At 37.6% G+C, this 23,416-nt stretch overlaps 1 protein-coding gene across 1 annotated transcript; it reads left to right on the top strand.

The window, feature by feature from the left end:
• BEND6 (BEN domain containing 6) lies at positions 1–23,172 on the top strand. Its single transcript, XM_021692093.1, has 5 exons — positions 1–120; positions 7,142–7,319; positions 19,361–19,581; positions 22,071–22,263; positions 23,045–23,172. Exons 1-5 carry the CDS (start codon positions 1–3, stop codon positions 23,170–23,172), a joined length of 840 nt encoding a protein of 279 aa, XP_021547768.1.
• The last annotated feature ends 244 nt before the right edge of the window (positions 23,173–23,416 follow it).

Here is a 23,416-nt window from a genome sequence, read left to right as displayed (position 1 = left end):
ATGCAGAAGATCTTGCAAACAGATGACATTACCAAAACCCAAGCTTTTAGAAAAGGAAAGAGGAAAAGAACAGAGACAATGGACTCAGAGAATGCAAATAGTGACATGGATAAAGGACAGGTTGGTGTTCTGTTACCTTAATATAATTTTATTATCTAGCTCCAGCGTAATTCCAAAATCCTTTTCATAATTTTTTAGTTAGTACTTTCCCTTCTTCTATTAACTTATTGTTCCCTTTAATTCTTTGTTCAACCAAGGGAATAAAATTTCATGTTCTCTTTCTAACGTTGAACAAGTTGAGTTAGAAACATACTCAAAAGACATTTTACCTGCTTCTATTTGAGTATGGCCAATTATGCCATTGTTCAAACTTTCCCTCATATTCTGGGAAATGAAAGAGCAGCAAACTTGTCAGAAACTATTTTTCCTCTCAAAAAGTACTAAAAAAATTGAAATACCTCTTCTTTAAGATTTACTGTTTCTTTTCTTTTTTAACTCCAGTTTGTGGCCCATGTTTATCACTGGTTTGATCTGGGCTCCTTTCTTATTTTTATTGATTTATTCCTTTTTAATTTGAATTGCCCACTCCTATTGTCCTCTTATGCTTTGGACAACCCAATAATGTGTTTATCCTGTTTTCATTTTACTTGTGTGTCTTTGTAATACATACATTTGTGTATGTCTTTGTAATACATGTAGTTTGCTATGTGCATGTATTCTTATTTTTTTAAATACATTCTCATGGTTTAAAATATTTTTTAATCTTCCAGGGATGGTGTCTAGAGGCATTAAGGATGGTCCGGCATTCGACACACTATCATAGGGTATCATACAATACACCCCTAGCAAAACTAGGCTTTCCCAAAACCCTGGTAATAGAACTGTTTACCTTTATACCAAGAAGATTGGGAAACTGGCAAAATTTGCTTGTTGGGTGTTCTCAGTCCATCTTTAAGGAGTTTGTGCTGTGAGACTTAAAGTTCTTACTAGGATCTAGGGGTGCCTGGGTGGCTCAATTGGTTAGATGTCTGACTCTTGATTTTGGCTTAGGTCATGATCTCAGAATCCTGAGATCAAGCCTGAGTCGGGCTCCTTCTTCAGTGAGGAGCCTGCTTGAGATTCCCTCTCCCTCCCCTTCTGTCCTCCCCCCACCCTGGCTCGCGCCCATGCATGCTCTCTCTCTCAAGTAAATAAATAAATCTTTAAAGTTCTTATAAGGTTCTCTAAAATGAAAAAAACATGTCAGCAGGGCCCATGGTGGTTCCATGTGTGCTAAATGTGTGCATGACAGGATTAAGTGCACTTTATTGAGCAGAAAATGATTGTTAAAGTGTTGAAGGCACAAGAACAGAGTCAGAAAGCTAAATAAAAAATAAAGCTTTTCTGAGTTAAAAAAAATCAAAAGGTATATATTTTAATATATATAAATATATATATTAATATATAAATATATATATATATTTTTTAAGGTAAACAGTGAAAATTCTCCCTCACATCCCTGTCTCCCATCCACCCCGTTCCCACCTCCCACCCACCCACCATAGGTAACCACATTTATTGCTTTCTTGTTCATCCTTATAGTGTTTCTTTGTTCAAATAAAGAAAATATTAAAATAGATATTTTTGTCCCCTCTCTTGCACAAAAAAGGAACTTAACAGATATGCTGCTTTGTACTTTGCTTTTTGACTTAACATTTTTTAAAGATCTTTCCACTAGTATATAAAGAACTTTCTCTTTTTTACAGCTCCATATTATTCCACTGTGTCTATGTACCAGTCTTTATTTAGCCAGTCTCCTATGATGGATATGGCTTGTTTCCAACCTTTTCCTTCTTACAGATCACACTGCATTGTACAACCTTATAGATACATCATTTAGTAGTACATTGGTATCATGATATATACCTCAATCTGTTTCTGATTTTTCAATCAGCTCTGTTTTTAACATCTACTTACATTGCTATTATATGTCTGATCCATTGTATCTAACTACTGCATAGCACCAGATTTTACTTATCCTTTTCTCCAGTGATTAACACCTAAATTTCCTATAGTATCTTGCTACTACAAACAATGAAAAAATAAATCTCCTCATACCTGTCTTTTTAAGAAACAAATGAGGTTTTCTCTGGAATAAACACATAGAAGGGTGATTTGTGGCTTATAAGTTATATGTTTGTTTCTAGTTCATTTGACTAGATATTATAAGACTGCTTTCCAGAATGTCTACATCAGTCCATATGCCCAGAAGCAGGGCATGAGGGGCTCCTCTATTTGTATTTCCCTACCAACACTTAGCATTGATATTCATATTTCATTTTTTTTGGCAATGACGGGAGAAAATGACATCTTATTTCAATTTAATGGTGCAGGTTTGGGAGACCCAGTGGTTCCTTGAGGAGTAAAATAGTCACATGATCTTGCAGGCCAGTGTTGTAATTTCTTTAGCAATTTGTTTTCTTTAAAAAGTTTATAGCTTTCCAAACTACTTTCTATTTCATTCCATGGCAAGTAACTAAGCCAGAGATCTTAATTGGTCATAAATTAGCCTGGAAACTCTCCTCTTTTTTTTTTTTTTAAAGATTTTATTTATTTGACAGAGAGAGACAGCTAGAGAGGGAATACAAGCAGCAGGAGTGGGAGAGGGAGAAGCAGGCTTCCCACTGAGCAGGGAGCCCAATGTGGGATGCGATCCCAGGACCCCGGGATCATAACCTGAGCCGAAGGCAGATGCTTAATGACTGAGCCACCCAGGCGCCCCCAAAACTCTCCTCTTTTATTATGGATTCTGCGCTCAGCCTCTTTTCTCTCCAACTTATGGCAGTTACCTAATGGCCACGTGAAACAATAAGCTTGAAGGCAACACACTGAAGTTGATGCTTACCATTGGGATGGATCTCAATGGATATCAAGAGAAGCTCTTGAGAAAGCCTTGAGATCACAGTCTTACCTCCTGCTATTTAGATGTAAAGGTAAATTGCTTTTTCACTGATTACCAGTAAATTTAGATTACAGGCTGCAATCTAAATGTAGGTGGAAGGAGAAAACCTTCCATCTCTGCAAACTGGCTGTCACTGACAAGAAATCTCTGGTACACACTGTCCTTTTTTCCAGACTCAGTAAGCACATGATCTGACTTCCAAGGTATTCCAGTTTTACCAAATATGTCACCAAGGTCGAGCAAGAGTCAACAGCTTTTCAATGTTATATCTTTGCTTTTTTGGCCCACCACCTGATCTCTAAGTAATTCAAACATATGTCAGGTTTTGGATATCTTGCTTCTGGATACCAAAACCCACATTAGTTATGATGTGTGTTTCAAAGGCTATAACAAAGACCCAAATACATTTACTTCCCTTTCACATAACAGCAAGGGCAGTTGGGGTTTACTATGGCAGCTCCACAATGTTGAGGATCACTCTTATCTTGCTGATCTACCTTACTCAACATGCAGCCTCTATCTCTGGGTCTAAACTGACTACTCAAGGGGCACCTGGTGGCTCAGTTGATTAAGCATCTGCCTTCAGCTCAGGTCATGATCACAGGGTCCTGGGATCGAGTTCCACATCAGGCTCCCTCCTCAGTGGGGAGTCTGCTTCTCCCTCTCCCTCTACTCTTTCCCCTTGCTCATGCTCTCTCTCTCTCTCTCAAATAAATAAATAAAATATTTTTTTAAAAAGTTCCTTTACATTCAAAGTAATTATTTGTAGATATGTATTTATTGACATTTTGTTATTTGTTTTGTGGTTGTTTCTCTGGGTTTTCTCTGATCCTTTCTTCCGGTGCCCTCTTTCATGGTTTGTTGGCCTGATACACTTGGATTCCTTTCTCTTTATTCTTTTCATATCTTCCTGGTTTTTGACTTGTGGTTACCATTAGGTTTGCATATAACACCTTCTGCATGGAACAGTCTATATTAGGTTGATGATTGCTTAATTTTGAAACCATTCTTTACACTTCTCCCCTCATTTTAGGTATATGGTGTCATATTCTACATCCTTTCATTTTATGAATACCCTTGACTGGTTTATACAAAAATACTTCTTATACTGCTTTTGTATTTTTTACTTTTCATACTCTCATTTATGGTCTTTCCTTTCCATTCAAAGAGTCCTCTTTAATATTTCTTGTAGGGCTGCTTTAGTGGTCACAAATTCCTTTTTTTTTTTTTTTTTCTGAGAAACTCTTTACCTCTCCTTCTATTCTGAATGATAGCCTTGCTGGATAGAGTAGTCTTGGCTGCAGATTTTTCCCTTTCAGCACTTTGAATATATCATGCCGCTCTCTTCTGGCCTGCAAAGTTTCTGCTGAAAAATCCACTAACAATGTTATGGAGTTTCCCTTGTATGTAACTGTCTTCTATTCTCTTGCTGCTTTGAAATATTTTTCTTTATCATTACTTTTTCTCATTTTAATTACTACGTGTCTTGGTGTGGACTTCCTTGGGTTGAATTGGGCGGGGGGGGGGGGAGGGGGATCTCTGGACATGGATATCTGTTTCCTTCCCCAGATTAGGGAAGTTTTCAGCTATTATTTCTTCTTATAAATTTTCTGCCCCCTTTTCTCTCTCTTCTTCTTCTGAGATCCCTATAATGAAAATGTTATTATGCTTGATGGAGTCACTGATTTCCCTAAGATTATTCTCAATTTGCATAATTTTCTTTCCTCTCCTTAGCTCAGCTTGGTTACTTTGGAAGACATTACTCTGTCTTCCAGATCATTAATTAATTCCTCTGCTTCACCTAGTCTGCTATTTATTCCATCAAGTGTATTTTTTTAAAGATTTTTTTATTTATTTGAGAGAGAGAGAGTACACGAGCAGGGGGAGGGCAGAAGGAGAGGGAAAAGCAGACTCCCCACTGAACAGGAAGCCAGACATGGGTCTTGATCCCAGGACCCTGGCATTATGAACTGAGCCGAAGGCAGACACTTAACTAACTGAGCCACCCAGGTGCCCCAACCATCAAGTGTATTTTAAATTTCATTTATTGTGTTCGTGATCTCTGATTGGTTCTTTTTTTATGTCTGTGTTAAAGGTCTCACTGATGTCCTCCACTCTTTTCTCAAGTCCAGTGATATCTTTATGATCATTACTTTAAAATATCTATCAGGCATATTACTTATATCTGTTTTGCTTAGGTCTCTTGCTATGATTTGGTCTGTTCTTTCATTTGGGACATATTCCTCTCTGTCTCTTCATTTTGTCTAACTCTCTGTGTCTGTTTCTCTGTTTTAGGAAAGTCAGCTACTTCTCTTGCTGTTAACAATAACAGCCTTATGAAGAAGAGGTCTTGTAGTGCTCTGCTGTGCAGTGTCCCCTGTTCCCCAGGGCCTAGCACTTCAGGGAGTATCTCTTATATGTGTTGCTTATGCTCTGCTAGTGAGTCTTGGCCTCTTCTTCCTTCAACCCCGTTGTCTGCAGAGGCTCTCTTTGCCAGCAGGGGTGGGGCCCAATGCCATCTTCTACAAGATTCTGGCATTGTGTGGACTCACTGTCTACACACTAAACTATTTCTATTTCACCAGTTTCCTCAGCACTTACCTGTCTCCTGACCAGGACACAGGGACTATTTGGATTCTCTAGCTGCTTTTCAAGAACTCTGGAGAGTCTAGCTGCTTTCTCTTATCCAGCTATCTAGATATTAATTTTGGCCATTTCTGATTTATGATCCAGAGAGGCATCATATTGCCCTGATGTTAATGCTGGACATGGGACCTCTTTAAGGAGTTGGGTTTTTTGTTTTTTAAAGAATTTATTTATTTGTCAGAGAGAGAGAGCGGGCACAAGCAGGGGAAGTGGCAGGCAGAGGGAGAAACAGGCTCCCTGCTGAGCAAGGAGCCCAATACAGGACTCAATCCCAGGACCCTGGGATCATGACCTGAGCCAAAGGCAGATGCTTAACTGACTAAGCCACCCAGGTATCCCTCTTTAGGGAGCTTTTAATGCACTGAGAAGCAAGGAGCCAACCCTGTTGTTCTAGAATTGTTCTTCATTTATCTGGATGTTTTTATCATATACCCTTGCCCCTGCCCATCTACCTTCCCCCCAAACAGTGGGGTCAGGAAGAGCAAAAACACTTAAATCTGATTTCCTGCCATCCCAACTCCTTATTTTCCAGGCTTCTCCTAGCACCAGAATGTCTCTTCCCTTCCTGTGCAACAGAAATTTTCTTTATGTCATAACATTATCTCTTCTACTCTAAAGTTTATTTTTAAAAAACTTTATACTCCAGGGCTGCCTGCGAGGCTCAGTAGGTTAAGTGTATAACTTTGGCTTGGGTCATGATCTCGGGGTCCTGGAATCAAGCCCTGGATTGGACTCCCTGCTTAACAGGGAGTGTGCTTCTCCCTCTCCCTCTGCCCCTCCCCGCTACTTGTGCTGTCTCTCTCTCAAATGGATAAATAAAATCTTTTAAAAAAAATAAATAAAATAAAAATTAAAAATAAAAACTTTATACTCCAGCCTTTGGATCTTATAAATTCCATTCTATGCTCTGATTTTACATATATATGTTTATATACATATATATGTATACACACACACACACACACAAGCTTAGTAATTTGAGTAAATCCTTTTCTGTCTCAACACAGCCTGGGTTTTGCAACTCAAATGCATGTTTTCAGACTATTGTCTTGCTATTGACCTTAAAAATTATTTCTAAAACTAAAAGGAAAGCATGAATGCTTTGTTCTAGGTGAATCTTCTCTCTCTTTTCTCTGATGCAATAAACCCCAGATTTCTCAGTCTCAACAGAGAGGCTGTGAGTGAAAAGTTAGGGGAGAAATGGAGGGTGGGGATGAGTTACAAAGATCTGAATGGCAGTCTGGTTGATTCTTCTCTGTTATACCATTTTTCTACTTTATATTCTTCACTGAAGTTAGACAGAATCCTGATTTCTGCTATGTGTCAGATGTGTGCATGAAACTTTGATGTCTTCCCTTTTCTGAGCTTCCCTGGAGGGGGGAAGACAAAGCTGAGGCTAGTTCACTAGGTAGGACAACTCTTCATCCAGAGCAGGAAATGCCCGGGAGATGAGGGATTCATAGGTCTGCTTAAGTCCCTTCAGCATACAGAACATGGGATAAACCATTAAAGTCACTTTGAAGCTTCTTTTGTTGTGCCTGCCTTGTATTTTAGAGAGACCCATATTCAGGAAATGCCTTTCTGCCTGGTGAGAGCTCCAGTGAGGATGAAGAGCCTTTAGCAGAATTGTCAAAGGAAGAATTGTGCACAAAAATAAAAAGCCTGAAACAAAAACTAACAAACACCCGGAAAGAAAACAGCCGACTTCGACAGTCTTTGGTCATGCTTCAAGGTAAACTTAGAGAAAATTGACAGTTTTAGATAAAAGGAAAAATATATGATGAGTGAAAATTATTGCAAATCAGCTCTCAAGAATGAAAAAGCAAATCAGTACCTAGAGAAAAAAAAATAAAAAATCACATTTTAAGAAATCTGTGATTACCTAAACACAGAAGCACTCTTCTTGAAGCCTTTAGTTTATGGCTTAGAGAATTTTTTATTATTCCTACAAAATACCAAATGTTGTATTCTTTTAATAACATTCAATGGATATTTATTGAGCATTTAATAGGGGCTACTCACTGTGGTAGGTCCCAGAGAGAAAAGATTAGTAAGACAGAACAAATATGTTATCATGTTCATGATATGCTATCTCATTCCCCTCTGCTAAGGAAAGCACTAGAAAATGAGACCTGTTATGATACATTATAGAACCACTGGAATTAAAGATCCTATATATTGAAGGGTAGTTTTGGAGTTGGGAAGAGTAGTCTGGGAAAAAAATCACATTCCACTGAAGACTAATAAAGAAGAAAGATCAGTTTATGAAAATTAAAAACCACTTGGTATAATGTCTTTTTTAGGATCCTATATTGTATTTAAGTGTTTATTTTTCAAAAATTATGTTTTCCATTTGCAGTTAAGCATCATGCACTATTTTGTGCTGCTGAATATTTGGCAAACATGTCTTGTGTTGGGAAGCATTCTGTTGCAAAACAGTAAATACACAGACCATTTTGAAAATAAATCCCTCTGGCTGCTGTGTACAAAATGAGTACAAATAACACAAGAAAGAAATCGGGGAAGGGCCACTCTCCAACAGTATTGCAGTCATCCAGACTAACATGATGACAGCCTAGCCCAGGGTAATGGCTATGGAAGTAAAGAGGACAGTTCCACATAATTGTGGAGGTAGAAATGATAGGAGACAGAGCATGGTGATGAGCTAGATTTCTATTTCGTGGTAATGACTCACATGCTTTCCTAAGAATATTTATCACATTGAAGACTTCATAGTTTTAAGCAGAAGCAGTTACAGCTAAAATATGTTTATTCCAACACCAAGCCATTATCTCTTTATTTTTTTTTCAACTTTAAGTATTGAATTTTTGTAACCAATTTTTTTTTTCTGGTGAGGTTTTTGTGATTTCAAAGGACAGATCATTCTCGTTTTCCTATCATCTGTTCCAGGACTTAGAATAAGATGAAAATCTAGTTTATAAAGTTAGCATAAATTGCTGGTTAAACGTATTGATTTTTGAGTTACAGGTCTTGGTTTGAATCCCAACTCTGCTTACTGGCTATACAGCTGTGGCCTTGTCATGTTACTGGACTCCCAGCCCCAACTTCAACCTTTCCATCTACAAAATGGGGGCCAGGGAGCAACTTACCATGTCCTTGCTCCTGTGAAGATTAGAAGAGATCATTGGAAGAAATGCTTCACCCAAAGCACATGATAGGCGCTCAGTAATGATATTTATTATTGTTATTGTTTCTGCTTTTATCAACACCAGAACCTGACACATAAAAGCCCAAAAAGAAAATTATTACACCAATTTCTGTTATACATTTAGGTGAGAAAATTCTAAGTGTGAGTAGCAAATGAGTTTCAATGGTATATGAAAAGAATCACTACGACAAGCTTCTTCTCCCTCCCACGCTCCCAATTGCCATTTCATTTTTTTCTCTCTGCCAACTTCTCACACCTCCTCCCATATCCTCGCTCTCAGTTGATGACTTTGCTTCTGACTTCATTGAGAAATTGGAGGATATGAAAGAGACTATCATCTCCCCTGCACCAATGCTTTATTTTTTTGTATTTTTGTTTTTTAAGTAAGCTCTACGTCCAAGTTGGGGTTTGAACTCACGACCTCAAGATCAAGAATCACATGCTCTACCAACTGAGCCAGCCAGGTGCCCTAGCCCTGCACCCATGCTTTATGCTTCACTCTCTCCTGACATTCATGATGACCTATCCTCTTGTCTAGCCAAAGGCAGTATCTCCACCTATGCATCAGGTGCCATCCTCTTTCATCTAAGGACATAGCTCCAGAGCTTCTCCTGGCTCTAACACAAGATAAAGTTTTCCTTCTCTAATGAATCATTTCCATTAGCATTGGACTTAGTATTATTTCTCGCATTTAAAAAACAAAACCAAACCCCTTTTAGGCTATTTGCTTCTCCACCTTCCACCCTATTTCTCTCCTCCCCTTTATAGGAAAAATTCCCTAAATGACTTGAAGCTACACACTGTGTTCAATTTTTCCCCTCCTATTCTCTCTGGATCCACTTCAATTAGATCTGGATCCACTTCCTTATCATTCTATTGTAACTTCTTTTTTCTTGTTCACTAATAACCCCCATATATAAATTTACTGGTAACAAAGTACCACAAATTTCATAGCTTAAACAACAGAAATGTGTTGTCTCCCATTTCTGGAGGCTAGGACTCCAAAATCAAGGTGTCAGCAGGATCACGCTCCCACTAAAGGCACCAACGAAGCCCTCTATCCCAGCTTCTGGTTGCTCCTTGACTTGAGGCCATGTAACGCCTGTCTCCCTGTGCTGTTCTCCCTGTGTGCTTATCTCTCACCATGTCTAAATTTCCCCCTTCTTATAAGGACACCAATCATACTGGATCAGGGCCCACCTTAATGACTTCAGTTAAACTTACTACGTCTCTAAAGACCCTACTTCCAAATAAATTCTCACTTTGAGGTACTAGGGGTTAGGACTCCAATTTATCTTTTTGAGGGGATACAGTTCAACCCATAACATTCCATATTGCTAATCTCAAAAGCCTTTTTTTTTTTTAGAGAGAGAGCACAAAGGGAGAGTAAGAGGGAGAAACAGAGAGCCCAATGTGGGGCTTGATCCCAGGACCCTGAGATCATGACCTGAGCCCAAGGCAGACACTTAACCAACTGAGCCACCCAGGTGCCCCTCAAAAGCCATTTCTCAATGATCATCAAATTGCCCTGTGACCAACATTTAAAACGTTTGGCTGTCTCTCATTCTCTGGAAGTTTCCTCATTTAGCGTCTCGGACCTCACATTTACCAGTTTTCCTCTTACACTGCTGATCTTTCTTTCTATCTAAATCTATATGGCTGATTTATTTTATTATCTTACCCTCTAAATATCTGATGATGCCCCAAACTCAGTCCTTTAACTTCTTTCCTTTCTATGTACATTCACTCCACAGGTGATCATATCCAATTATATGATGTTAAAATCCATCAATAAGCTATGATTCTCCGGCCTGGACTTCTCCCTTTAACTCCAGACTTATTGTCCAACTGTATACGTGACATGACTGATAGGTATCTCAGACTAAATGCCCAAAACCATACTCCTGACCTTCTCCCTCAACCTGTTTTTCTCTTTCTTGCTCATCTTGGTTAATGCTAACTCTATTGTTCCAATTTCTCAAACGAAAAACCAATTTCTATATTTTTTTTACACTTTACACTCAGTCCATTGGCAAATCCTCCTGGCTTTACCTTCAAAACATTTCTGGGATACAATCCTTTTTACCACCCCTACTACTGCCACTCTAGTCCAAGCCAACATTATCTCACATGTAGATTATCATGGTGGATTCCTAGCTGGTGTCACTATTTTTGCTCTTGCTTTTCTCTAGTCTATGCTCAGCACAGTTGCAAGAATAATTGTTAAACATAAGTCAGTTCATGTCACTTCTCTCTTCAAAACCCTTAAGTGCATTTCCACCTCACTCAGGGGAAAACGGAAGTCATTTTTTATGATCTTTAGTCCTTACATAATCTGGCTATTTCCTTTCTACTTACCTCTCTTGGCTTTATTTTCTACTACTCTCCCCTCCTTCTCTGTGATCCAGCCACACTGAGCCACTTGTGTTTTCTTTGAAGACATCAGACATGATCTTACTTCAGTATCTTTGTACTGGCCATTTCCTCAGGCTGGAATGTTCTTCCCCCAGATATCCACTTACTTACTTCAAATAAGTACACTCACTTCAAGACCTTACTCTAAATTTATCTTTTCCCTAAACTCCTTCCTCAATCTAAAATTTCAACCTCTCAGGGTGCCTGGGTGGCTCAGATGGTTGGGCGTTTGCCTTCAGGTCAGGTCATGATCTCCAGATCCTGGGATCAAGCCCCACGTCAGGCTCCCAGCTCAGCAGGGAGTCTGCTTCTCCCTCCACCTCTCCCCCTGCTTGTGCTCTCTCTGTTTCTCTCTCTCAAATGAATAAATAAAATCTTAAAAAAATAAAAATAAAATTTCAAACTCTCTGCAACATTTTTTATCCTCCCCTGCTTCATTTCCTCTTTGGCACTTACAACTCTCTATATAATCTCTATATATCTATTATATACTCTATATAATCTATTTAATATTGTCTACCCCCTCCATACACACACACAAGTGTACCTCCAGAAACCAAGTTGTAGAGTTGGCTATTGGCTGGACTTCAGGCAACAGGAAAAGTCAGGAACTACCTACTGCTGCTGTGGTATTCTTGCATGCATTTACTCATTCAGTAATATATATAAAGTCCTACAATATATTAGGCACTGCTCTAAGTACCTAGGAAAATCCAGTAAATAAAACAAAGATCCTTGCTCTCGTGGAGCCTACATTCTAGTGGGGCAAGACAGTCACAAACTACAATACATAATAATTGAGTAAATTATATAATATGTTAGCTGATAGTACTATGGAAAAAATAAGGACGGTAAAAGAGGATTGGGATTTGAAGGAGATCATAAAAACACGATCTTAAATACAATCTTAAGTAACATGATCATAGGAGACCTCCTTGTGAAGCTACAGTTGGGAAGTAGGAAGATAACAGAAAGTTGAAATTTTATGTATAATCCAAATAAGAAAGGGTCTGAGGGAAGACTGCAAAATGGTTATTTATCTTTTGCTCAGTAATGCTCTTAATAACTCTTTGAACTAAGAATCAGGGCTCTTTTTCAGCTTATAAAGCCTACTAACTGAGGAAAAATGACAGAATATATATGCCGTTTTAGACATTCAGAATGGCAAATGTGTGTCTGTCATACATGTATGTTTTAAGCATTTGAAACATGCCTTGTGGACCACAACTGACCAACACCGTAAGATATAAAAGGGAAAAAGGGGATATATCTATTTTATAGAAGGTATTAAGTTGTTATTTTTAGAGAATGAATATATACCTAGGAAAAAGAAAGCATCAACTAAAAACTCAACTCTTGTAACAAATGAGATTTCAGTAAAGAATCAAAAATCAGTTAAGTTTTGCCCAGGTTTCTTTAAGTATGACATAAAGCTTAAGTGAAATATGTGTGACTCTCCCTTCTTTCTTGAAATCCTGCTAAAAATAAACTTAAAATGCATAAAAGCACAAGGTCAGGAAAACTAGAAAGAAGACTACAGCAGATAAAAGATGCCAATAAAATTTTAGAAGTGAAAAACAGATGGATGAGTAGTAACTGACTAACTCTGTAGGAATCTGAAAGCTCAGTGTCTGGGATGGGGATGAGGAGTGGATAGAGGTAGAGAAATTAAAAAGAAAGAAGCCAAATCACACCACAGAACTATAAATGGTTTAGGATTTGTACCTGTGAAAGGGATTATGATAGTGTTGGTAGTGTGAAACTAGAGTCATTGAAAGACCTACATAAAGACCTTTTGGGACCACAAAGTCACAAATTCTTCCTATGTAGCCTGCAGCTACCACCCTTCACCACAGTAAAAGATAGAGGTTTTCTCTCAGAAGAGGTTGGACCAAAGTATGAATTCAGGGACACCGGGGCAAGCTGAGGGATGGTGATTATTTAAGGAAATCCTCTAACATGGAACACAGATCAAAATGAACAAAGAGAAAAATAAGATCAAAGGAAACAGAGACAATTCAGGGAGCAGAAGAAATCTGCACAAAACAAGAACAGCATAGTTTAAGAGAGGAATATCCAAAGAACAAAGGGGAGAAACCTAGAAATTCAATAAAATGTCTGGAAGTTAACGTTAAGAAAATCTCATAGATTTCAGAGTAAGAAGACCAAGAAAAGGAAAATAGAAAAGATAAAGAAAAATAATTAGTCCCAGAGGTTGAATGTCCAAAGACAAGAGGTCCTAAAAGATACAAGAGAGAAGAGGGAGAAGTTATTTAAAAAATTAATACTATAAATTTCTAGACCTGAAGGACACAAATTTTTACATTAAAAGATAGCAGCAAAAGCAAAAAGACTTGTCCAAGTCATAACATTGTCAAATTTCAGAACAGCAGAAGTAAAGGGAAGATCCAAAAGATTTCAGAGAGAATAAGCATGCCCCCTGCTAAGGATTGGGAATCAGAATAGCATTGGATTTTTCACCAGCAACACTGGAAATTCCAAGATAATTAAGCAATGCCTTCCAAATTCTGAAGGGAATGTAAATCTAGACTTCTATACCTGAGTGAAATTATCAACCAAATGTGAGGATTGCTAATACTCTCATATAACATCTCATTAATGTACTTCCTATGATTTCTTTTTCAAAGGTTAATGGAGGAAAAACTCCTCCCAAATGAGAGAGTAAATCTAGAAAAATTAAAACATGACATCCAGAGAACAGGTGGTCCAATTCAGGAGAGAGATAAGGAGGAGTCATCGAATGATAGTGAAGGGAAGCTCCAGGATGAAAAGTATACAGTAGCCTAGAAGCAGCTAGCTCAGATTGTGGAGGAGTAGGGAGGGCTCCAGGGGAGACAGCTCCGAGAAAAATATGAAATTGACAGATGACATGATATATCCAAATATTCTGAAAAGAGATTTTACACCTCTGATAGAAAGTTTAGAGATGTATAGAAATTTAGAGTGAAACAGTGTAAAAAATAATAATAATAAGGTAATTATTAACTCTAGGGGGGAAAATCATGTTTTAAAGAAAAGGAATTGTGAATAATATTTATATCACTATAATAATGTAAGCATAATATTTATTTAACAATTGTGTTACCACTATTCTGGGATGATGAGAAGAGTGTGTGTATGTTTGCAAGTGAGTAGCAGGTATGTGTATTTCTGTGTGGCTGGGAGAGGAGTTGAAAGAGAACAATATTATCATATTACATAGTTGAAAATCATTAAGTAGGGGTGCCTAGCTTGCTCAGTCATAGAGCATGTGACTCCTGATCTCAGAGTGGTGAGTTCAAGCCCCACGTTGCATGTAGAGTGTACTTAAAAAAAAAAAGAAAAAAGAAAATCAGTAAATAATTATATGGATCTGAAAAATCAATAAATAGTTGTATATGCATATTATTATTTAAGACTATGAAAGTAAGTACCAGAAGAAACAGGTAAATGAATTGGAATTGGTGATCTTTAAGAGTGGTAATCAAGAGTGGTGAGTGATAGGGCAGAAAACTACTGTTATTCATTATAAGCCTTATTTTATTTCAAAACTGATAAATGAATATTATATAATAGGTGCCCCAAATCTAGCAGCTACTATTTTTTTAAATCAGTAATTTCCTTATAGATCAGAAATTTCCAGTTATTTTCTTAGGAAAAAAAACAGAATTTAGTCACATTAATTACAAACAACTATAAAATACCGACTAATAACCCTAACAAGAAATGTATGTGATCAATGATGAAAAATAAAAAACTCAGTGGAGAAAGATGCCAATTCATCCCCAAATAACTAATACTTTGAGTGGAATTCCAATAAAAATACTAATGATAACCACAGCTGGTTATCATATATACATTTAAATGCATGAGTTTAGGAGTGCCTGGGTGGCTCACTTGTTAAACGTCTACCTTCCGCTCAGGTCATGATCCCAGGGCCCTGGGATGGAGCCCCGCATCGGACTCCCTGCTCAGCGGGAAGCCTGCTTCTCCCTCTCCCACTCCCCCTGCTTGTGTTTCCTCTCTCACTGTGTCTCTCTCTGTCAAATAAATAAAATCTTTAAAATAAATAAATAAATAAAAATAAATGCATGAGTTCATAATTGTATTCAAAAAAGAAAAAACTTAATGGTCATCTGAAAACTGGCGAATACAGATTAAAAAACAAGTATTTATCCTGTCATTATTATAGGAAATAAACCTAAGTGTAACCAAATAGTTGATGGGAGGAAGTTTCCCTTTGTACAAGAATTCTAGCTAATAAACGAAGAAGAAAAGTATTAGAATATCACCATTTTGCAACTCCTCATGATGTAATGAATCTAAGTGGTGATCATCAGTAATGACTAATATCACAAGAAGAGCTAACCAGCATTCAATGCTACCTGATAGAATTTTAAAACACTACCTAAATCTAATCAAGACTTTAGATCTGATGACCAGTTTAGGGCAAATTTAGGGAACAGAATAATATGTTAAACAGTACGTCATGGATACAATCAGCAAAATCCCATTGTGGGAAACCCTGTAAAACAACCCAGTTTCTTCAATTAATAAATTCCAAGGAAAAAACTAAGAGAGAGAGAAAAAACCTATAGTTTTTAAAAGAGACAGCAACTAGTTTTTTGTTTTTGTTTTTAAGATTTTTTATTTATTTGACAGAGAGAGAGACAGCAAGAGAGGGAACACAAGCAGGGGGAGTGGGAGAGGGAGAAGCAGGCTTCCCGCTGAGCAGGGAGCCCAACGTGGGGGTCGATCCCAGGACCCTGGGATCATGACCTGAGCCGAAGGCAGACGCCTAACGACTGAGCCACCCAGGCGCCCCGAGAAAAGCAACTACTTGTAACGTGTGGACCTTATTTGGATCCTGATTAAATAAAGTAAAAACAACAACAATGAGAAAATCAGAGAAATTTGGACATTTGCTAGGTTTTCTAATGATAATGAAGAATTACTGATAAGGCTTTCTGGCTGTCATAATATTGTTATGTTTATATTTTTTAAATTTCTTACCTTTAGAGATACATATAGAAATATTTACAGATAAAATGAGATGCTGCCTGTGATTTGCTTGAAGTATTCTTGTGGTTGGGGAGAAAACAGACAGGGGTATCAATGGAACAAGACTGGCTGTGAGTTGAAACTGGGGGATGGATAGATGGGAGCTTACAATTTTTGTTTGTGTTTAAAATTATCTATTAGAAGTTAAAAAAAATATATCCAGGCAGAAAAAATCTCACTTGTAAAAAGATATTTGAACTATACAAAATATATGACTGAGTATTTTACTGATCTGAGTGGTGAATGACTTTCTAAGCATAAAATAGATGAATAATAAGCTAAAGAAAAGACTGCTACTTTAAAATAAAAACTAAAAACGTGTGTATGCTTTCAAAATATTGCGAAATTAAAAGATAAAAACTCGGGCACCTGGGTGGCTCAGTCTTTTTTTTTTTTTTTTTTTTTTTATTTATTTGAGAGAGAGAGAGAGAAACAGCATGAGAGGGGATAGGGTCAGAGGGAGAAGCAGGCTGCTGAGCCGGGAGCCCGATGTGGGACTCAATCCAAGGACTCCGGGATCATAACCTGAGCCGAAGGCAGTCGCTTAACCAACTGAGCCACCCAGGCGCCCGGGGTGGCTCAGTCTTTAAGCGTCTGCCTTCAGCTCGGGTCATGGTCCCAGGGTCCTGAGTTCGAGCCCCGTGTCGGGGTCCCCGCTCAGCGGGAAGCCTGCTTCTCCCTCTCCCACTCCCCCTGCTTGTGTTCATTCTCTCGCTGTGTCTTTGTCAAATAAATAAATAAAATCTTTTAAAAAAAGAAAAAAAAAACTCTAAGAAAAATACTTGCAACTTATGGCAAATAAAAGTTTTAAAATAATATGTAAGGGAGTAAATAATATTTAACACACTGTGCTTATAATACACTAGGCACACTTTACAAAAACTATCCAAGTTATTAAAAATAGAAAAAATACTAGGGGCACCTGGCTGGCAGTTGGTAGAGCATACAACTCTTGATCTCGGGGTCATGAGTCCAAGCCCCACGTTGGGTATAGAGATTACTTTAAAAAATAAACTGTTAATATTCTGTGGTCTAACAGATAATTCATAGAAGCTCGAAGTGTCAATAAATAAGTATATATTTAACTTCACAAGAATAAAATAATTGCAATTTAAATTTTACTGAGATGTCAACCTATCAAAGTAGTGAAGATTATTGTTAATGACTAACACCTGTTGATAGTGTAGAGAAAAGGCTGACTTCTTACATTGCTGGTGGCCATGTAAGTTGGAAGAATCTTTCTGGAGAGCAATTCAGCAGTATTAGTTGAGGTCAGAAAACATTTATACCTTTGACCCTGTTATTATGCTTTCAGGAATTTGGAGCACTGTGATCAGAGATACATACAAAGATGTATGTGCTAGACGGTTCATACGAGTTTTGTTTGTAATAAAGAAAAATTGGAAGTGGGGTGCCTGGGTGGCGCAGTAAGTTAAACGACCCACTCTTGGTTTCGGCTCAGGTTATGATCTCAGGATCTATGGATGGAGCCCTAAGTCATCTCTGTGCTCAGCACGGAGTTTGCTTAAAATTCTCTCTCTTCTCCCTCTGCCCCTCCCTGCTCTGCTCTCTCTCCCTCTCTCTCAAACAAATAAATAAAAAAGAAAAATTGGAAGCAACCTAAATTTGAAAAAAAGAGAACATTTAAATAAATTATAAAACATCAATACCTTAGAATATTAGGGAACCATTAAAGTCATGTTTTCAACTGGAAAATAACCCATCAACAGGTGAATGAAACTTTAATTGTGGAGTATCCATATAATGAAATATATTAGTCAGCAACAAAAAAGATTGAATAACAGATACATATGACAACATGAATGAATCTGAAAGCATTATCCATAGCAAAAAAAAAGTCAGACCGAAAAAACCCAGAATTTACCATTTGAACCCATTTATATGTAATTCTAGAACAAGCAAAACTTCTCTAGCTAAAGAAGTCAAATCAGTGGTTGCCTCTAAAGTGAGTCCAGGGATTGACTTGGAAGGGGCATGAGGCAACTTTCTGGGAGGATGGAGATGTTCTGTATCTTGTTGGCTGTGCATTAACTGGGTATATCATTTTGTCAAACTCAACTCCCTTTAGCTACTGATTTTCAGCTCTCACATCAAATATTAGTCCAAAGATTATAGCTTAGTAATATGCTTAAGAAAAACGTTTCAGCTTGTTACTTCTCCAGCAGCCAGTACCCTTAACCATACAGTGAGGAGTTGAATCAGAGAGGGTTCAAAGTGTCTTCGAACTCCAACAAAATGTTATTTGTCCTTAGGAAACAAACTAGATATAACTGTAAATAGAGAAGACCATTTTATACGGAGGCATGAACCTTTGAATGTGTAAGTTTCCATTAAAAAAAGGAACAAAGCGGGCACCTGGGTGGCTCAGTCAGTTAAGCATCTGTCTTTGACTCAGGTCCTGGGAATCCCTGCTCAGCAGGGAGTCTGCTTCTCCCTCTCCCTCTGCCCCTCTCCCTCCTTCATGCTCTCTCTCTCTCTGTGTCAAATAAATAAATAAGATCTTAAATAAAAAGAAGAGGAACAAAGAGAACATTCAGCTGATTACCAAAATTCATCCTTAATATGTGAAAACATAGTTTTGAATCGTGGCAATGAATTTTTATTAATTTATGAAATTTGACTCCTTGGAAAACCACACACAAAGGTCACTGAAAATTTACTTTAATAAATTTAAATGGAAATGGTTTGTTTTAATGGTCATTTAAACTGGCCTGATATGAGCATCTGGAAGGTGATTGATGATAAAATCAACAATGTCTCCTAATGAGATTAAAAACCTTCAAATAATACTATTAGCAATTAGAAAAAAGAATCAACTCTTTAAACCATTCATTTTAGTTATGAAGTAATACATATACATTTAAATGCAACAACCAAATGCTTTTTAACTGATTTATTATTAAGCCGTTATTAAATTAAATAATAAAAAGTAAATATATCCCAACCACTCTTCTTACCATGTTTATTTTCCAAAAGTAGTAAATGTTAATAATTTGCTCCACTCTATACATGCAATATGGTATGTATATATACACAATAAAAAATGGGAATACATGCCCCTGTTATTAAAAATATTTGTAAAGTGTTACTTTTTCTTGCCATTTTAGTGTTACCACAAGCAGTCACCCAGTTTGAAGAATTGGTTGGTATGGCAGAGGCCCTGCTTAAGGGTGGAGGAACCATGTCCACATCTGCATCCACCCTCTGGAGAGCAACAAACAACTCCTCACCAGATTCTTTTGCCTCTACGTGCAGTAATTCTAACTCTAATTCCAGTTCACCAATTTCCTTGAAAGCTGAAGAAGAGCATCATACTGATGAGAAACAGGTCAGTTGGAATGCCTGCCCTATCTTTCTCTGGGATACAGTAAATACAAAAATTATAGTAAGACTACAAAATGATGGGGCACCTGGCTGGCTCAGTCGGTGGAGCATGCGACTTTGATCTAAGGGTTGTGAGTTCAACCCCACATTGGGTGTAGAGATTACTTAAAAATAAAATTTTTTTAAAAAGACTACAAAATGATCCTTGTTTTATCAGGTAACTTTAGGTAAATTTTGGTCATGACCATAACATTGCAATTACATAAAACAATTTTTTAACAATAAATCAAAAAATGTTTGTTTCACAACTATCCAGTTGAGAAAACTAAAGTCAGGGCGCCTGGGTGGCTCAGTCGTTAAGCGTCTGCCTTCGGCTCAGGTCATGATCCCAGGGTCCTGGGATTGAGTCCCGCATCGGGCTCCCTGCTCGGCGGGAGGCCTGCCTCTCTCTCTCCCACTCCCCCTGCTTGTGTTCCTGCTCTAGCTATCTCTCTCTCTGTCAAATAAATAAATAAAATCTTAAAAAAAAAAAAAGAAAACTAAAGTCAAATTGTGGTCAATGATGAAATTATTAAACTAGAAAATTCTTAAATCAGTGATGAATAACTATGCATTGAGGGTTACAAAATTATATCATTGAGTGAAAGTAAATTTAAGCTTCTGCATACTGGAAGAATATAATCTTTTCTTACTTCCCCAATTTCTCTTCAAGAAACAGAAGCTGAAAAGACAAGAGTTTCATTAGAATTGGGTATCAGCTTTGGAAAATATGCCTTCCAGAGCAATAATTAAATACTAACAATCTAACATTTAGAATATTTGAATCTTGGTATATCAGTTTCTTTTTGCTATGTCACAGATGACCACAAATTTAGTGATTTGTAATAACACAAATGTATTATCTCGGAGTTCTGTAGGTCAGAAGTGTGGTAAAATCAAGGAGTCAGCAGGTGCATTCCTTTCTGGAGGCTCTATGGAAAAATCTGTTTCCTGCTTCTTTAGGTTATTGTAGAATTCAGTTTCTTGTGGTTGTAGAACTGAGTTCATTTTCTTGCTGACTGTAGAGGCAACCCACGTCTAGAGGCAACTTCTGGAGGCAGCCACATTCTTTGATTTATGGCCCATTCCACCACCTTCAAAGCCAGCCATGGAGGCAAAACCCCTCTCACTCTTCCAATCTGTCCTCCTTCTTCTGCCTCTTTTTTCTGGCCCACTCTTCTGCCTCCCTCTTCTGCATTTAGGGGTTCCTATGATGAAATTGGGCCCACCTGAATAATCCAGGATAATCTCCCCATCTCAAGGTACTTAACTTTGATCACATCCCTATAAGGTCACATATTCACAGGTTCCAGGGATATGGATATCTTCAGTGGGCCATTATTCTGCCTACCACACTTAGTAGAATATGTTGAGGATGGGACTCATCCTTAAACCATCCAATCCAGATCACATGACAAGAGCTTGTATATACTCTGGAACAAATACCTCATAAATATTAGGAATTATATCAAAGATAACATTTAACTCTAACCCCTGAAATGTAAAATATGTATTAAAAGTAAAATACATCCCCTTAAAGAATGTTCATTTTGTTTTGGTTTTGTTGTTGTTGTTGTTATTGTTTTTAAAGATTTTATTTATTTATTTGACAGAGAGAGAGAGACAGCTAGAGAGGGAACACAAGCAGGGGGAGTGGGAGAGGGAGAAGCAGGCTCCCTGCCGGGCAGAGAGCCTGATGTGGGGCTCGATCCCAGGACCCTGGGATCATGACCTGAGCCGAAGGCAGCCGATTAACGCCTGAGCCACCCAGGCGCCCCAAGAATGTTGATTTTGTTTTCTGTTGTGTCTTAACTCAATTGGTAAAATATTTCTCCAGATACTACTTTCCTTTTCTTTTTCTTTTTTTTTAATTAACATTTTTTTTTAAGATTTTATTTATTTATTCATTAGAGACAGAGAGAGAGAGGCAGAGGGAGAAGCAGGCTCCCAAGGAGCAGGGAGCCCGATGCGGGACTCGATCCCACGACCCCGAGATCATGACCTGAGCCGAAGGCAGACGCTCAATGACTGAGCCACCCAGGCGCCCCTCCTTTTCTCTTTCCAGTTTCAATTATTATTTTGTATTTTTTTAGTTCAAGATTGAAAAACGGCAGATTGCCCGTTGTTTTTTTTTTTTTTAAAAGATTTTATTTATTTATTTGACAGCGAGAGACACAGCAAGAGAGGGAACACAAGCAGGGGGAGTGGGAGAGGGAGAAGCAGGCTCCCCGCAGAGCAAGGAGCCTGATGCGGGGCTCGATGCGGGGCTCGATCCCAGGACCCTGGGAACATGACCTGAGCCCAAGGCAGATGCTTAACAACTAAGCCACCCAGGCGCCCCAAGAATGTTGATTTTGTTTTCTGTTGTGTCTTAACTCAATTGGTAAAATATTTCTCCAGATACTACTCTCCTTTTCTTTTTCCAGTTTCAATTATTATTTTGTATTTTTTTAGTTCAAGATTGAAAAATGGCAGATTGCCCGTTGTAACAAGAGCAAGCCTCAGAAGTTTATTAATGATTTAATGCAAGTACTCTACACAAATGAGTACATGGCCACACACAGCCTGACGGGGGCGAAGTCCTCTACTTCGAGGGACAAAGCCGTAAAACCAGCTATGAATCAGAATGAAGTTCAAGAAATCATAGGTATAATATGATTATATTACATTGTCACATGAATTTGAAATTATTTTACCATTCAAGGTTAAGTTATTCTTTCATGGTCTTTTTGTTGTTTATTTTTCTGTAAAAGAAAAATCTCAAGAGAGCCTAAACCTCTTATTAAATATGGTAAATTTTATAGAAAAAAATTACATTAAAGCAGTTACTAAAATAAAACTAAATTTTATTTCACTGAAATGTTGGAATTCATAAAATTCATAACTTCAGAAAAGTGCATTTCAAAATCCTTTCAAACAAAATTTTAGTAACAGTTTATATCTTATTTTCTCTTTCTTATCTTGGTTCTAGATCCCTTATCTTTTAATCTAGAAAAATAGGGGCTAATTTCCTACTTATGGAGTTTTTTAAATTTTTATTTTATTTTATTTAAATTCAATTAATTAACATATAGTATATTATTAGTTTCAGAGGTAGAGTTCAGTGATTCATCATTTGTGTGTAACACGCAGTTCTCATTACATCACATGCCCTCCTTAATCCTACTTACAGTGTTTAAGTTAATGAATCTCCTCAACTATAATAATCTAGATATCAAATAATTTTTTGCAAACATCAAAAAATTTAGGGAATCACTGAATCTGAGCTCTCTGTATTTTAATATGCCATTTCTCATGGATGTTAGGGTTCCTTTTGCAAAATGGAGACAAAATTACATTGTGGATTGCTTAATGTTTTATCTCAGTTCATACCTTAAGATGCAAAGACCTCAAAAAGGGTTTTTGTGTGTTACTGTTGTTTTTTACAGGAGTCACAAAACAGTTATTTCCCAACACAGATGATGTTTCAATTAGGAGAATGATAGGGCAAAAGCTAAACAACTGTACCAAGAAGCCAAATTTAAGCAAAAATCTGAACTCTCAGGACATTAAGTAGATCCTTTCGGTAAGTCCTCTCAATCCTCACAATCCTTTCCGTGTGGCAAGAGGATGTAATACTTTTATCTGTGGAATAGCATTTTGTGAACATTCTATTAGAGAATGCCAGTGGCCCAAGAAATGCTAATAGGTATTCGTGGGGGTGGAGGTGAGGATGGGGAAGAGGATTTAAATTTGGGAATGCTAAGTTCAAATAGAGATTTTCCTTTTCCAGAACTTCTCAGAGTATTTTATATTCTTTA

The sequence above is a fragment of the Neomonachus schauinslandi genome, chromosome 8 (assembly GCF_002201575.2).
Source record: "Neomonachus schauinslandi chromosome 8, ASM220157v2, whole genome shotgun sequence".
In the NCBI taxonomy this organism is placed as follows: Eukaryota; Metazoa; Chordata; class Mammalia; order Carnivora; family Phocidae; genus Neomonachus; species Neomonachus schauinslandi.
Note: the sequence above shows the minus strand (reverse complement) of the source record. Positions and strands in the feature narration are given on the sequence as shown.